Source organism: Microcaecilia unicolor, chromosome 12 (genome assembly GCF_901765095.1).
Source record: "Microcaecilia unicolor chromosome 12, aMicUni1.1, whole genome shotgun sequence".
NCBI classification, from domain to species: Eukaryota; Metazoa; Chordata; class Amphibia; order Gymnophiona; family Siphonopidae; genus Microcaecilia; species Microcaecilia unicolor.
Window position 1 is genome coordinate 56,681,288 of NC_044042.1, and position 15,755 is coordinate 56,697,042.

General features: G+C 39.9%; 1 protein-coding gene across 1 annotated transcript in view; it reads left to right on the top strand.

The window, feature by feature from the left end:
- Positions 1-15,755, top strand: part of PRDM10 (PR/SET domain 10) — a 221,294-nt gene that overhangs the window by 194,150 nt on the left and 11,389 nt on the right. The window contains 3 exon segments of the mRNA XM_030221158.1: positions 2,648-2,788; positions 9,793-9,955; positions 12,892-13,004. Coding sequence (XP_030077018.1) covers positions 2,648-2,788; positions 9,793-9,955; positions 12,892-13,004 — 417 coding nt within the window.

The following is a 15,755-nucleotide window of genomic DNA, read 5'->3' on the forward strand; positions in this document are numbered from 1 at the left end:
CGGTAGGTATTTTTCTTTTTGTGGAGGGCTCACAAGTAAAAAAAAAAAAAAATCACAAACAGCTGAAGAGTGATTTGAACATGAGTTTCCTGATTCTCAACCAATGGGTACTCTTCAGACCTGCATGCTGCTCTGCTAAGAATTTCCATAATACCAGAAACTGTTATAAAGCCTGGTATCCTTTGCCGGTTTCACCTTAAGGGAGAGGAAGGGGGAAAGCAACCGCTGGGGGATAAGGAGGTGTTGTGCCTTAATCCCTGCAAAGGACAGCTGCTCAATCAGAGCACCTTTCTGTAACCTGGACGTGACAAATACCAGGTCGAAATAACAATGTCAATCTTTTTAGACATGGACGTCCCTTCCCCTTCTGTGACTGGAATTGGATGTTAATATTATGGGCCCTCTCTAGTCTTGCCCAAAACACATCCAGACAATGCTCCCTTGCCATATGGATATACTGCAGTGTTAGGTGTCCATTTCCTGCCTTTGTAAAATTGGGATTTGGACGTCCATGCAATATGAACTTCTACATGCCAGTATCCAGAAGTCCAAAACAAGAATAGTCTAACCATTAGACTACCCTTCTGCTTTGAATGGATGTCCTTGTGACCATTTTACAAAAAAGACATTCCTATGCTGCCACACATACATCCATGTTCCTTGTTTTCCTGCATTTATAATGTGGATATTTCAGTTTATAAAATGGATATTCATACTGGGCGTTTCAGTACATGGACATCGATCTCACATGTATTTTAGAACAGGCTGTATCGTGTTCTAAAATACACGTGAGATGGACATCTGTTTGTGATGTTCTGACTTGGATGTCTGTATTCTGAGTTGGACATCATTTCTAAAATGCCGCTGCACACAAACATATTTATTAATATTGCGGTCTACTGTTTTTTTGGACTGCTGTATGCTATTGTAATTTAATGTTTTATGTTTTGTACACCACCTTGAGCTGTATTTGAAAGCTGCTTAACACTAATAAAACACCCCTGATGCATACAAATTAAAATGGGTGTTTATTGGATAAGCACCAGAAAAACTCCACTTCTTGTATTTCCTCACCCCCTCCACTACTACTACTTATCATTTCTATAGCGCTACTAGACGTACGCAGCGCTGTACACTTGAACACGAAGAGACAGTCCCTGCTCAACAGAGCTTACAATCTAATTAGGACAGACAAACAAGAGATAAGGGAATATTAAAGTGAGGATGATAAAATAAGGGTTCTGAACAAGTGAATCCTAGGCACAAAGCAAAGTAACAATGAAGTGATTCAGAAGAAAGTGAAAGTTCAAGTAACCCAGTTGTAGTTCACAGATCATCCCTAGCCAACTTGAAGAGCTTGAGTTATTCTAAAAGGAAGGATGGGCAAAAACTGTATCAACCCACTGTGCAAAATTAGTTGATACTTACCCTGAATGATTTCTGGCTGTTACTGCTGCGAAAAAGGTTTCCACCAAGTACTGCGTCAAGGGGTGTTAAAACTTATACAGTCAAGATTTTTTGATTTCTTTGGCTCAATTACAATTTTTTTAAAATATTTTGATGATTCTTTCACATTGAAAATGTACAGTATGTTATGTAGAACTGTGAAACCAACTCTATATTAATGCATTTAGAACTATATTTTTTTCAGACAGCAAAAAGCGAAAAAATGCACAAGGGTGTGAACATTGTTGCAAGGCACTGTATAGGTGTATATACACACACACAAATACCCATACGTTGCTTATAAAGATTTCAGGTTCAACAATAAAGATTCCCTTGGCTTGTCTGGTGTTCAAAATCCAGCCAGGAGGTACTGGATTTTCCCTAGTCTCAGATAGGGCGTGCAGAGGGTAAGCATCTCTGCCCTGAGGCCCTGTTCAAGACCTGTGAACAGTTATTTTCCTGAAACTCCCCAGGTGCTACCCAGATAGTAACAAAGTGTTTAGACTGTTTAATATTAATCCTTGTTTCGGTTACCTGTTTTTGCTTGTTGATTTCCACCAGTTTTATATCGTTCACTGTTCTACTTTTCTGATAATAAATAATAAATCCATTTGTTTATTAGCTCTGTTGTCCTGGACTGACTAAGAATCCTGGTGGTTTGTGTTTTGGAACTGTGGGACCTCTGGGTTTGTGGCCCCAGTGTCCTTGGAAACTACTGGGGAAATAACTTGTGGGTGGGAGACTCGCCCAGAGGCGAGTAGAACCCAGTATATGGGGTGGTGGGTTAGCTAGTGTAGTGCATGTGCATAGGTGCAGGCGGACCTGAGCAGTGCTGGGGACAGACCCTCTAGGTGGCCACAGGGCTAGCCCCAGGTGGGTGCTAGCTGTTCAGTGACAAGTACTTTCACTTTGAAACTTGCAAGTATGAGGTGCTTAAGGTCACTTGTGCCTGCTTTTTCTGCATGTAGAATTTTGCTGGAAAAGTACTTATGAAGATTTGAAAGTGTCATGTACACACTCAGCTGACCAAAATGTCTCCAACACCACCACCTGTTCATACAGCAAAAAAATAGATATAGACAATGTTAAGACAGCTGATTTTCACATGTAAATCATTTTGAAATTTGTTCTCCCTATAATAACTGAAAGCATTTAACACAGTCTGACTTACTCTGATATGGTTTGTTGTTATTTTCTTCAGGCTCCCTCTCCTCACCAGCCCCAGCATTCTACATTGGACGTTGGTCACTTGCATGACCCTCAGGCCTACACACAGCACCCTATCCAAGTACAGCATATCCAAGTGGCTGAGTCTACCACAGCAGCCCAGACATCATCACAGGTACCCTTTACATAACCATTCCCAAAATTGTGTTGGCTGTTATGTCTCTTTCATAGTTAATGCTTATGTGAGTGCGTAGCATAGAATGGATGATTCTAGCAGTCTGATTTGCTAGGGAGAATCCCCAGGCCCTAGAGTGAAAAGCATCTTTTTGCACATATCGCATCTTGCTGTCACGACACAATATTGACACATTCCAAAATGTTCCCACTTTTTTATTCTAGTGTTCTTTTCACTTCCCTTATGTTTTCTTCCTTTTTTATTTTTCTAAAGAATTTTGTTGGTCTGGAATTTTAACAAATTGTTAGTGAGCCTCAATGGTAGTTTGTGGGAGAGTCTAGAAGGGAGAGAAAAGGCCTCTTTAAGACTATCTGAGGTGCAGGAAGATGAAATGACAGCCATTAGCAGAGCTTGGACTAGTCCGACTGTTCGGAATTCAGACTCAGGGGCTGGTGCTATGGTTTCTGGCACCTTTCTCCCCCCCCCCCCCCCCCTCGCATCCTTTAAGAATAGCCATACTAGGTCAAGAATAGCCATAATAGGTCAGACTAATGGTCCATACAGCCCAGTATCCTGTTACCAACAGTGGCAAATCCAAGTCACAAGTACAGTCTAGTCTCAATTATCTGACCTTTGCTAATCCGACCATCCTGCATATCTAACAGATCCCCCCGGTGATGTCATCATGTTGCTGTTAAGAAGTGTGCAGGTTCTCTTCCTGTTTTCTGGCTTTACACAGTGCTGGTTAGTGTTAATAAACAATTCTGTATTTCAAATACAGATGCCCTATGTCTGTTCTTTATGCATAAAGTATGTTTTCTGTGCATTTTTAAAGGGCTTACCATTGTTTTTCATATTATCTGACTTTTCACTTATCCAGCAATGGCTTGGTCCTGTTTACATCAGATAAACAAAACTGTACTGTACCCCTCTCAATTTGCCCCCCCTCAGTGCCAGCACCTACCCCTCTCTCCTTGCCCTCCCACTTCAATGCCAGCATCTACCTCTCTCTCCTTGCCCCCACTCCCCGGCACACCTCTTTCTCTCTCTCCCCCCTGCCAGCGGTCAAAGGACAGCGGCAGCAATATAAGCAGGCTGCTTCTGCAACCCTGGGGGCCTTCCCTCCATCCTGCCGTCTTTGAAGCATCTTCCTCAAGGGCAGGATCCCAGAATGGACCTGTGTTTTCTTTCTTAGTCCCGGTGATAAATGACAACTTGGATAAGTCTACCTGGTCCTGGTTAACAATGATTTATGGATTTTTCTTCTAGGAAATTATCTAAACCACTTTTAAATCAAGTCATGCTCTCAATAAATATCTATATCTCTCAACAGGAGCGGCTTTCTAACCTTTTTGTCAATGAGCAGCCTTTTCAAAAATGGAAATAGTAGCTTATAGAAGATCTTTGTATACATACAATTCAGCTTGTAATCTTCTCATTTAAGTCACAATAGTATTCATTGTAATTTATTTATTTATATAGTCATCCATTTTTCCATATCCTTTCTGTTTTTGTCTTTTGCCTCTTGCTTATTTTTCGCTATGTGCATCATTTTGCAGTATTCCACATAGAATTTCATCTACCATTTAGGCACCCAGGCCTCCAATCGTGTAAGGCAATAGCTCGGAAACTTGTCATAGGGGACCTCTAGCTAGTTGGGGTTTCAGGATATCTACAATGAATGTGTGTGAGGTACATTCCCAGCTAGCTGGGAGTGCCTTAAGACAGGTTTGGGAACCATTGTTGTAAGTTCCTCTCACAATTTATGACTTAATTTTGAACAATTTTGTGTCAACTACAAATTTAGGAGTCCTTTTATAAAGCTGCGGTAAGCACTAATGCGTGCTTACCACAGCAAAAAATGGCTTACTACTGGGTACGCAGAGGCATCTTGCAATAAGTTTTGGCTCTGTATGCACATTTATTTTATGACACTAGGGGTGGGTCTGAGGGAGGAGAATGAGCATGCTCTGTGCTAATCGATTAGCGCAGCTAAATTACCAATCACTGATTAGCTCATGCTTAGCGCGTGAGCCCGTACCGCCTACGTAGTGGTGGTAGGAGCTCATGTGCTAATGGCCACATGATAATGGGAACATTGAAGGGGACACTGCACACACAGGAGAGAAGAATTTATGGTCGACTCCTGAGCAGGCATAAATATGCTTGCCTTCAATATAGGCATGATTTCTGCAGGATTTGGACGAGTATGGTTATGTTTATTCAGATTTAATATTCCACTTAACTTATGTAAATTTAAGCAGTTAACAATAAATAATATAAAATTAATACAATAATTAAAATAACTTGTATATTATCATTATAGCTAGGAGCCTTGCTTCAAAGTCAAGTTTTGAACCAAGGCTCTTAGCTATAATGATAATATACAAACTCCAATCATCCCTTAATCCAGAAATTGCTTTCATTCATGCTCAATCAAATATAATCCTTGCTGTCCAGGCACACTGCAGATGGTCAGACCTACCCCTCTGACCTGAAAAGCCACTCCAAAAAAAATTTTTTTTTTAAATATTTTGAATTGCGTGTGATTGCTCTTTGCTCAGATGGTAATAATTAAGGCATTTCACAATGCAGGTGCTCTCCAAAAAAATACACATTCTTGTGTAGATACTACTCATCATTTCTATAGCGCTACTAGACATGTGCAGCCCCTTACACATTATATGCAGGTACTTTTTCTGTCCCTACTAAGCTCACAATCTAAGTTTTTGTATCTGGGGTAATGGAGGGTTAAGTGACTTGCCCAAAGTCACAGGGAGATGCAGTGGGAATAGTTCACCAGGATCAAAGCCTGCTGCAGTAACCATTAGGCTACTCCTCCACTGTTTTATGTTTTATAAATGGTGCTTAAAATTGCACATGCAAATTTGGGCATTCACCCAATCTGCTTGTGCAATTTAATTAAATAATGAGCCAATTAACACTGATAATTGGGTGTTAAATTAGCACTAATTGGCATTAATTGAAATTTACACATACATTTTTAGTCGCACAACCATATGAGGGCTATGGGCAGATCAGGGGCGTTCCTACAGTTTATGCATCACATAACTCCAGAGGAAGTTGGATTAAAGAAAGCAAAAGAAAAGAAAACAGTGAGCTATGCTTCTTACATTAAACAGCCCCAAAACTGAGGACTACATCAGGAATCTGCAATTGTAATTGATAAGGCTTATAGAACACATAGGAGTCATTTTTTCAGATAATAGCACATTTACAGAGATATCTTATCTGAAATCTAGCCCCTTAAGAAAACACTTGCTGACAATAACAAAGAAATTTCTTCCTCCTAATTTGTGTCCATTTTGACTCATCTGGAAAATTAGAAAATTTCCCACCCAAAAAATTAAAATCCATGGATCTAAAGAACAAATGCAGCAAAGCATCTTTATCCTGTACAAAGACATATGTCACTAATAAGGTAAATCTGGAGGTCACTTCATCCAGCGAACTCTCCAAAATCTCCATCAAATTTAAACTATTAGAAGAAACATCAACAGTAGAATTGCACAGGAATCTATAAAAAGAAGATTCTTTGGTGATGTTTTAAGTAATTGAGAAAAATTTAAGATTCTCAAGTTCAATTGCCTGGTGAAGTTATTCAAAATTTCTATCTTACGATATAATTGTAAAAGCTTCTTATCTTCATTAAAACATATTTGAAACTATTGAGTTTTAAAAGTCTAAATTTTTGCTGATTGGGAGGCCTGCACCTCTTCAAGTTTCTGCAGTCTAGCAGAATTCTGTTTAATGGAGGGAACAGTTCCAGAACACAACATGTGTAGAAATTCCAAAGCAGTCCAGATGGCATTCAGAGTTAGTTCTGTCGGCCTCACCAGTGGTGATATTGTTGTCATCAACTGTTCCATTTGACTGCCTTCTTTTTTCTCCAAAGTCGGCAACATTTGCACCACTGAAATTGGTCCCACCACAGAGAACTCCTGCTGCTGTGGACTGCCTTCAGCTATGCTTGGAAACATGACTTCGTAACCTGATGCATCTCCATAGTCACTGGTTCTAGAGGAATCAGAGGCCTATCAGGGTCTAAGCGGCTCAGCAAGACTTGACTTCCAAAGCCCAGGTTCTCCCTCATGCCCAAGCCAATCGGGATGCCCCAAACTGAAGCTTGTGTGTAGCTGGTAAGCTTTGCTTGTCTCAACGGAGGGTTCTGAGGCAGAAGGGCAAGAGTATACAAATTCTCTTTCCTCTTCAGCATCAGGTAAAATGAAATTCAGGCTTCACGCCAAGGAAAATAGAACAGAGAGCAGAAATTCTCACAGCGTTCTTATCATGGTATCATCTTGGTCTCCTATTATTTCTTTATTAACGTGTAAAAGAAAGGTAGACAACAAGATAACTCCAAAATGAAACCACAAGTGGTCTGAGGGTCAATTGATGGAAATGTAGTGCAATCCATACAGCATCTAGAGAAAGTTGCAAATGGGGAAGTACCAGAAAGTTCCCCTGTTGAGCTGAGTGAGCTGCAGTGGCAGATTCTCCCCTTACCTGCAGGCAGTGGCTCAGAAGACCAGCGCCTTTTCTAATGCAGTACTTTCAAGTCTGTATCAGCTTGTGGATCTGGGAAGCATTCATTTGCAGACATCAATAGAGTATTACATAGAGGGTACAGCACTGGTGACCTTGAAATTTTCTGAGCCATGGAATGACCAAGTTGGTGTGAGAATGGAGAGAGATGTAGCAAGTGGAGGTGAGCCATGCTCCTTAATTAGCTTTTCTTGAACATACAGTTTTTTTTAAAATCTGCTACTTATCTGTATAGGTGTTAAAATCCTCCATTTACACATTTAAATGTTGCTACTTGTATATATAAAGAACAGGATGCTGCTGCTGTTTTTTTAATGCATATTTTTTGTAAAATGGCTGTTCCTGCTGCACATGCTACCAAGTAGATTTTGTTTTTGTTCATATTTAGTGAGCTTTTGTAAATTAACTTGGACATCCCTTTTATGAAATTGGGATTTACAGATTAATAAGTCCCAAGGATCTGATTATATTTACCCCAGAATTCTAAATGAGCTCAAATATAAAACTACAGATCTGTTACTAGTATTTTGCAGCCTATCTTTAAAATCAGCCTTGTGCCTGGAGATGGGAGGGTAGCCAATATAACACCTGTTTTAAAAAAGTGTTCCGGGGGTGAGCCATGAAATTATAGATCAGTGAGCTTTATGTCATTTCTAGGCAGAATAGTAGAACCTGTTCTGAAGAACAAAATTACTGGCCATATGGTTAAACATGTTTAACAAGGAAAAAACCAACATGGACTTAGGAAAGAGAATTGTTGCCTTAACAAACTATCGGAATATTTTGATGGTACAAATAAACGTGCAGATAAGTGTGAACCAAATCAGGAAAATAAAAGTCATAAGATAGGAGTCAGTATCCTACTGTAGGTTGGTAACTGGTTAAAGGAAGGAAACAGTGTAACAGGTTTTCCAGTGAAGAAATATAAATAGTAGAGTGCCCCAGGGATCTGTACTGGGACCAGTGCTGTTTATCATATTCATAAACAATCTGGAAATTAGAATGAGTAAGTAATCAGATTTGAAGATGAAACAAAATTGTTCAAATTTGTTGAAATATGAGTTGACTGTGAGAAGTTGCAGAAAGACATAGCTAGAATGTGGAACTGGTAATCTAAATGGCTGATGAAATTTAATGTGGACAACTGCAAAGTGATACACATAGGGAAAAATAACCACCTTCATAGGTTACATGTACATATTCCCCCGGATTCTATGTATGGCACCTAAACTTGGGTGCCGATCCAAGATGTGCGCCCAACTAAATTGGTTAACAAGCTAATTAGTGACAATAATTGTGTGCTGATTGGCACTAGTTGGCACCAATTTGGATTAGCATGCACACCTTGCTACACACTATTATGTAACAGTGTGCGCCCAAATCCCATCACGCTCGACCAAAAAGGGGGCGTGGCCATAGGAGGTGCATGGGTGAATCAGGGCTGTTCCTAAAATTTGTGTGTGGTGTTGTAGAATACCGGGGATGTGCACCCAGAATGAGAGCCAGAAATTACACCTGATGCTCATCTTTGAGTGCACATTATTGAATGGCATTGAGTGCTGATTTTTAAGCGCCATTTATTGAATCTAGCCCATTACATCTTAGGAACCTCAGAAGGAAACCCTTTGTGGCATGCTGCAAGTAGCACGAAGGACAGAGAAAGTACCTGTATATAATATATATATAAATTGCTTTGCTTGTATCACAGAAAGGTGGTATATCAATTACTATACTGAGCATTAGCTATAAATTTGAGAGATTGTGATTATATTTGCAGAGACAGGATGCAAAGCTCAATGGATATGCGGTGTAAGAAAGAATGGCACATCTTATGTTCTGATAATATGTACATGTTTAGAATAGTATTTTATTGGCAACTATGACTTTCTGATGCATAATTCTGCCTTCCAGCACCAAGGGCAAAAATATTTTGCAGTAACAAAACTTTTAAGTGTATGCTTTTAGGATTATTTTGAGAGCAGAATACTATATTTTTCCATCCCTGGGGACAATCCACGAGACTCCCTCCTTCCATCAACACCAAAACGAACTATTTACTGACTACTAACATAAAATGTCACAGATTCAGCCTCCAGACATGTGGTGTGGTGTCTTCCCTTTTCCTTTCTCTCACAGGCAGGAGAGCAGCACTTCTTATCTGTGGGTGCCTCCTCTACCAGTTTCAATCTGTGTGAATGCCTGGAGGCTGGTAATCTCTCTGGACCTGCAGGATTCGCATGTTCAGAAGTCAGATTGAAATTGGCAGAATGAAACACACACAAGTAGCTCACTTTATGCCAGTGGGACGGAAAGAGGGTAAGGATCACACAAAATTTGGTTCAGTGGGCCATGAAGATTAAGCAAACTTCAAAGGGCGCCAGAATATAAAGTATTTTAGAAGCATTGTTTTATGGGGTTTTATTATATTGCTGTTGTAGGTGGCAGGTCAGCCGCTGAGTCCTTCTTCCCAGGAAACTGAGCAAGAGCTTAGCCCCTCCCAAGTACAGACCTCTACGTCAGCACAAAATCAACCCCTGCAACAGCAACAATGCTCTGCAGTGCAGCACACTTACAACACCTGGAACGCCTTTCGGAATTACTGTAAGTGCAAAGTCAGTCAGAAGAAAGACGTGCCCCGTGCTGTTTATTGTTGTTTATTGCTTATTGAAACATTATACCACCTTTACTAAATAAAATATAGGTAAATCAGTTTACAGTCTAAAACAGAAAAGGAAAAGGAACGCCAACTAGTCATTCATAGAAATGTAAAAAAAAAAAAAATCATTCATCCCAAAGGTTACAAAGTAATACTAATAAACAACTTTAGCTTCAGTAAGTCAAACTGGTCACACATCAGCACCTGGCAATGAGCATCCAAATACATTTTTAGGGCTAATTTAAATTTTTTAAATGATAATTCTTCTTATATATACAAAGAAAGACTATTCCAGAGGCTTATGACAGGAGAAAGGTTTTTCTTTCCAGTAATATCCAGTGAAGATGCACCAAAAACATTAATAATACCAATGTGTATATGCTACTACTACTATAAATCATTTCTATAGCGCTACCAGTCGTACACAGCGCTTCACAACTGAACATGAAGAAAAGACAGTCCCTGCTCAAAAGAGCTTACAATCTAAATCAAGATGGATGTCCATCTTTCGTTCCGTATTATCCTTTGAGATGGTCGTCCGTAGACTTGGTCGTTTCTGATTTTCGGCGATAATGGAAACTAAAGGATGCCCATCTCAGAAATGACCAAATGCAAGCCCTTTGGTTGTGGGAGGAGCCAGCATTCGTCCCCCGACATGCCAGGACACCAACCAGGCACCCTAGGGGGCACTGCAGTGGACTTCAGAAATTGCTCCCAGGAACATAGCTCCCTTACCTTGTGTGCTGAGCCCCCCCCAAACCCACCACTGTACACCACTATCAAAGCCCTTACGGGTGAAGGGGGACACCTAGATGTGTGTACAGTGGGTTTCTGGTGGGTTTTGGAGGGCTCACATTTACCACCACAAGTGTAACAGGTAGGGGGGGGATGGGCCTGGGTCCGCCTGCCCGAAGTGCACTGCACCCACTAAAACTGCTCCAGGGACCTGCATACTGCTGTCATGGAGCTGGGTATGATATTTGAGGCTGGCAAAAAATATTTTTAAAAGGTTTCTTTTGAGGGTGGCAGGGGGTTAGTGACCACTGGGGGAGTAAGTGTATATGCAACAATCTTTCAGGAGGATCTCAGTGATCAATTGAATTAGCTGCCTCCCTTATAACTCTGGTATACCATAGGCCTCAGCAGTGCCACTCACTAGATTTAGATGTTAAACCAGTAAGAATTATGCACCCACCTCCTTATCGGTCCTTGGTGTAAATATTTTACATTTCAGTTCTTACTTGCTCAAGTGTTCATAGAATTCTAGTTTAATGAAACTTCAAAATAATTATAAATACTCATCTCAAGGATGAATTCATATCAGTCAGTTGGGTGTTTCTTAAGAATTCATTTTTGAGATGAGTATTTATAATTATTTTGAAGTTTCATTATAATAGAATTCTATGACCAAGTAAGAATTGAAATGTAAAATATTTACACCAAGGACCGATGAGGAGGTGGGTGCATAATTCTTACTGGTTTTAACATCTAAATCCAGTGAGTGGCACCACTGAGGTCTATGGCATACCAGAGTTATATATGAAAGGCAGCTAATTCAATGGACCAAAAACATTAATGACACTGGTAAACAAGAAATGTCTGTCCTCCCAGAACAAGACATTTTAAAATACCTACCCACTTAAATAAGGCATTTTGTAAACCAGTAAAATGGTGTGTATATGTTATATGCACAGGCACCTCTAAAATTCTAAGGTTTCAGTGCCTCCAATGTGTTCCAAATTTTAAATTTTTTATGAATTTTAGAGTAGGTTGGGAAATGATTTTCTAACGGGGTGTGTGCTGAGTGCCAATTCTATAACGGTGTCAGGGCGTGCTAAGCAATTACAGAATAGTGGCATAAAGCCACTGTGGTTCGCCAAAAGTTAGGCGCTATAACATGCCAGGCCAGTGGCTGGTGTAAAGAGTTCCAAGTGATGCACATATCTGAGAATATTTTAAAAGTTACGTGTGTAGATTGGAGATGCGCCCATGTCCTGCCCATACTCCACCCACATATACCCCCCTTTGCAGCGATTTGTGAGCATCAGTTATAGAATAGCGCCTAGCATTTAAGTACATAACCACCAATTAAGGTGCCTATCAAGTGTAAGTGCTAGTGTTCTATAACAGATGCACGCAATTTGGGACTAACATCAGGCACCAATTTATAGAATTATCCTTCACATTTTAGAAAATTAGAAATGGGACAGCTGTTAATGAATTAGCCAGGCTTAGAAAGATGCCAGGTGGCAAGACTATGGCATTCCTCTTTTCTCACCCTCTTTTGTTATTGAAGTTTTTTATTGAAGCCATTTCATATATTCCATAAAATTCAGTCTTTATAATTCTTGTTTGTAAAGAAACATTGATTCATTGAACTGCTTTATTATAACTTATGAGTGCTGCTAAGTGGGGATCAAAGCTTGGGAGAGAGAAGAGAAGTCATCACCAGTTTGCAGGCCAGTACCTGGAAGTTATGTAGGTGCTACCGATTTTCAGTGCCGGCACCCACATGGCTAACCGGGCAAAGTTAGGACTGCTATTTATGCGGTCCTACATGCCCGGTTAGCCATGCACACACAGGTGCTGCATTTCATCAGCACCCACAAACCTACTGGCTCCTCCCTGACTCTGCCCCGTAAGATCCTCTCCTGCCTAGACTTAAAATGGCCAGTTAGTAGCCTAGTTAACTGCTGCTGAATATCAGTGGCTGGCCTGCTGAGCATGATTTTAAGCGGGCAGGAGCCCTTTCTTTCTTTTTTTTTTTTTTTTTGTGTTTGACAACATGCATCTGAACATTAGTTGAATAGCTGAGTTCTGGAGACCTTGATCTATATTCCTTGACAATGTTTACCTTTTTACCTTTTTTCTGCTGTTACAGCTCCGGAAATTCAGGTGATGGCACTTTCCCAGGGCCAGTATATGATTGCAGAAACAGCTGTTGGTACTCCGGTCACTACAGTGAATTCTGGTCAAGTGAAACCAGTCACTCAGGTAAGGAAGGTGGACAAGAGCTATAACGCAGGAAGGGGTAGGTGACCGCTGTTTCACAGAGAATGTGGAAAGAACAAAGTATATATAATTCCAAGACATTTGGGTGATGATATAGTTCCTGTGCTTACCGCTCTGGTGAACTCCACCCTTAATTCTGGAAAAATGCCTGTATCTCTTAAAACTGCTACAGTTAGGCCAGTCCTTAAGAAGGATTCTTTAGATCCATTAATTACCTCTAACTATGGGCCTATCTCCACTCTACAAGCAGTTGCCAAGATTATCGAGAAGGTGATCCTTGATCAGACCAGTGAATCTGTAGATCCTGTATAATTGCTGGATCCATGTCAGTATGATTTTCTCATGGCCCATAGTACAAAGACCTTTCTGCTGTCTACTGTAGACATTATGGTGGTAATTATATAACTGGCTGCCTCAATTTAGGCAACCTGAGGGCACGTGGTAGGATTCTATTCTATAATGAACCTAGGTTCCTTTATAGAATATTAGCGTACCTCACTATCTGCGTATCTATAATTTAGGTGCCTGCACTTACTACAACCAGCATGTAAATGTGACCTGGACATGTATAACTTACAGTATTTTGTAAGTGAGATGTGTAAGTTTTGGAACCCTGCCTATGTCCCACCCATGCTTCACACCTGTGTATGGTCCCCTCCCCCCTGCAAATATGCTGTATGCAGTTTAGGCACATATACACAGAAAAACTCTTAGGTTGAATGCTGGTGTATAAAAGCATAGGTGCATACCTAGTATTCTAAACATTTACACATGCAGTGGGGACATACATGTTAGCACTGAGTTTATAGAATTGCCCTTCATGTGACAAGGTCTTAATCACTGTTTATGCTACTTTTTTTTTTTGTAGTTGACGCATCCATGGCACTTGATGCAATTAATTTTGGTTTACTTAAATGTTTGGGTTTCATTGGTACTGTATTATCCTGGTTCTCCTCTTAATTGATTGGTATATGCAAGTTTATGAATGTGACAAGCACTCAGTTTTGCATCCACTGGTTACTGGTATGTCTCAGGGCACAATCCTGTCTGCCCTTCTACTTAATCTGGTTCTACTCTGTAAGATTTTCCATGTTCTTGGCATGCAGTAGAGACTCTCTGGATGATATTCAATTCCTTTTCTTGCTTGACAATGAATTTGAAGTTGTCATTTCTAAATTATACTCTTGTCACAGTGCAGTTACTGCTTGGATGGCCACAAATAGCCTACCCCTAAATTTATCAAAGATTGAGACTATGATTATGAGTCAATCATCTGCTCTAGACATGCCTTCATTTCTAACTTGGCTTGAGATCAGACAGAGGATTTCCAGCTTAGGTGTAGTCCTGAATGCAGCATTAACCATGGAAGATCAAGTTGAGGCTGTTGGTCAGGCATCTTTCTCGTGTCTATGTATGCTTAGCAAGTTGATGCCTGTGATTCCTATTGATGATTTTAGGACAGTTGTAAAAACTTAGTTTTATTGTGTCTTGATTATTGTAATGCTTTTTATCTTGGTATCTCCTAGACATAGTTGAGAGTTTTACAATTGGTGCAAAATGCTGCCGCACGACTGGTCACAGGGATTCCTAGACATTATCGTTTATTAAAATTTACTAAATCCGCCTTTATCACTAAAGCAAGTCAAGTTGGGATACAATAAAATAAAATAAAAACAATTGAGTTTCATACATTAAACATTCTGTGACGGTCAGCTATAGGCACATCTCCTATAGGAAGCAGATATGGAAAAGAAAGACATAAAACTTTATTAGTTAGAGAACCTTCAAATGCCAAGTTGAAAAAGTAAGTTTTAAGTCCGATCTTAAACTGTCAAAGACGTTTCTGATCTAAGAGAAATTGGCAATGAGTTCTATAGAAAAGGGGCAGTGAAGTAGAAGGCACACCTTTGAATACATGCCCAATAAGCTTTGGATTTGGGTAAAACCATCCTATGATCATTAAATGAACAGAGGAAACACATGGGCACATATGGAATTGTTAATGTTGCTAAATAATCTAAGGTACCAGTTTGGTAAGCTTTAAATGCTAAGGACAGAATTTTAAATTTCACACGATATTCTACAGGCAACCAATGAAGTTTAATGAGGAGTGGAGAAACATGATCTCGTTGATGGGCATGGCATACACAGTATCCTTGCCGCAGTGTTCTGTTTGCAGTTGCTTAAGTTCAGCTTTCGTAACTCCAGAATTGACTATATTACAGTAGTCAATACTTGAACCTATAAGAGCGTGAAATAAAGTGTGACGGGAGTTGAAATTAAGGTAGCTACAGACTGATCTCAGTTTCCAAAGAGAAGAAAGTAAGTTTTGAGTCTAGCCAGACACCTAAATACTTAAATTTGTCGTGCAAGTGGCATGTACTTCTAAGCGCTTATTTATAGTATTGCCTCGTATGTTTTTACACATGCATTCAGAATTTCATGCTTTATTTGACAGCAGGCTTGTGGGATGTGGGATGTAGGATATAGCTTGACTGCTTTTCCCAGTTCTTATAGAGCATCATGGTCAGATTGAGTCTCATTTCAGGGGATAATAGTTCATTGTTTTTGTGTTACTGTCTTTTTTTTATTGTATTTTAGTTTATTTAATTTTATGATTGTGATAATTATGTATGTCACTTTCTAATCCATCTAAATATGGAACCCAGTATTGGGTATATTTATTTAGGCCCTTTTCCATATCATTAATGAATAAGATAAGCGACACTGTTT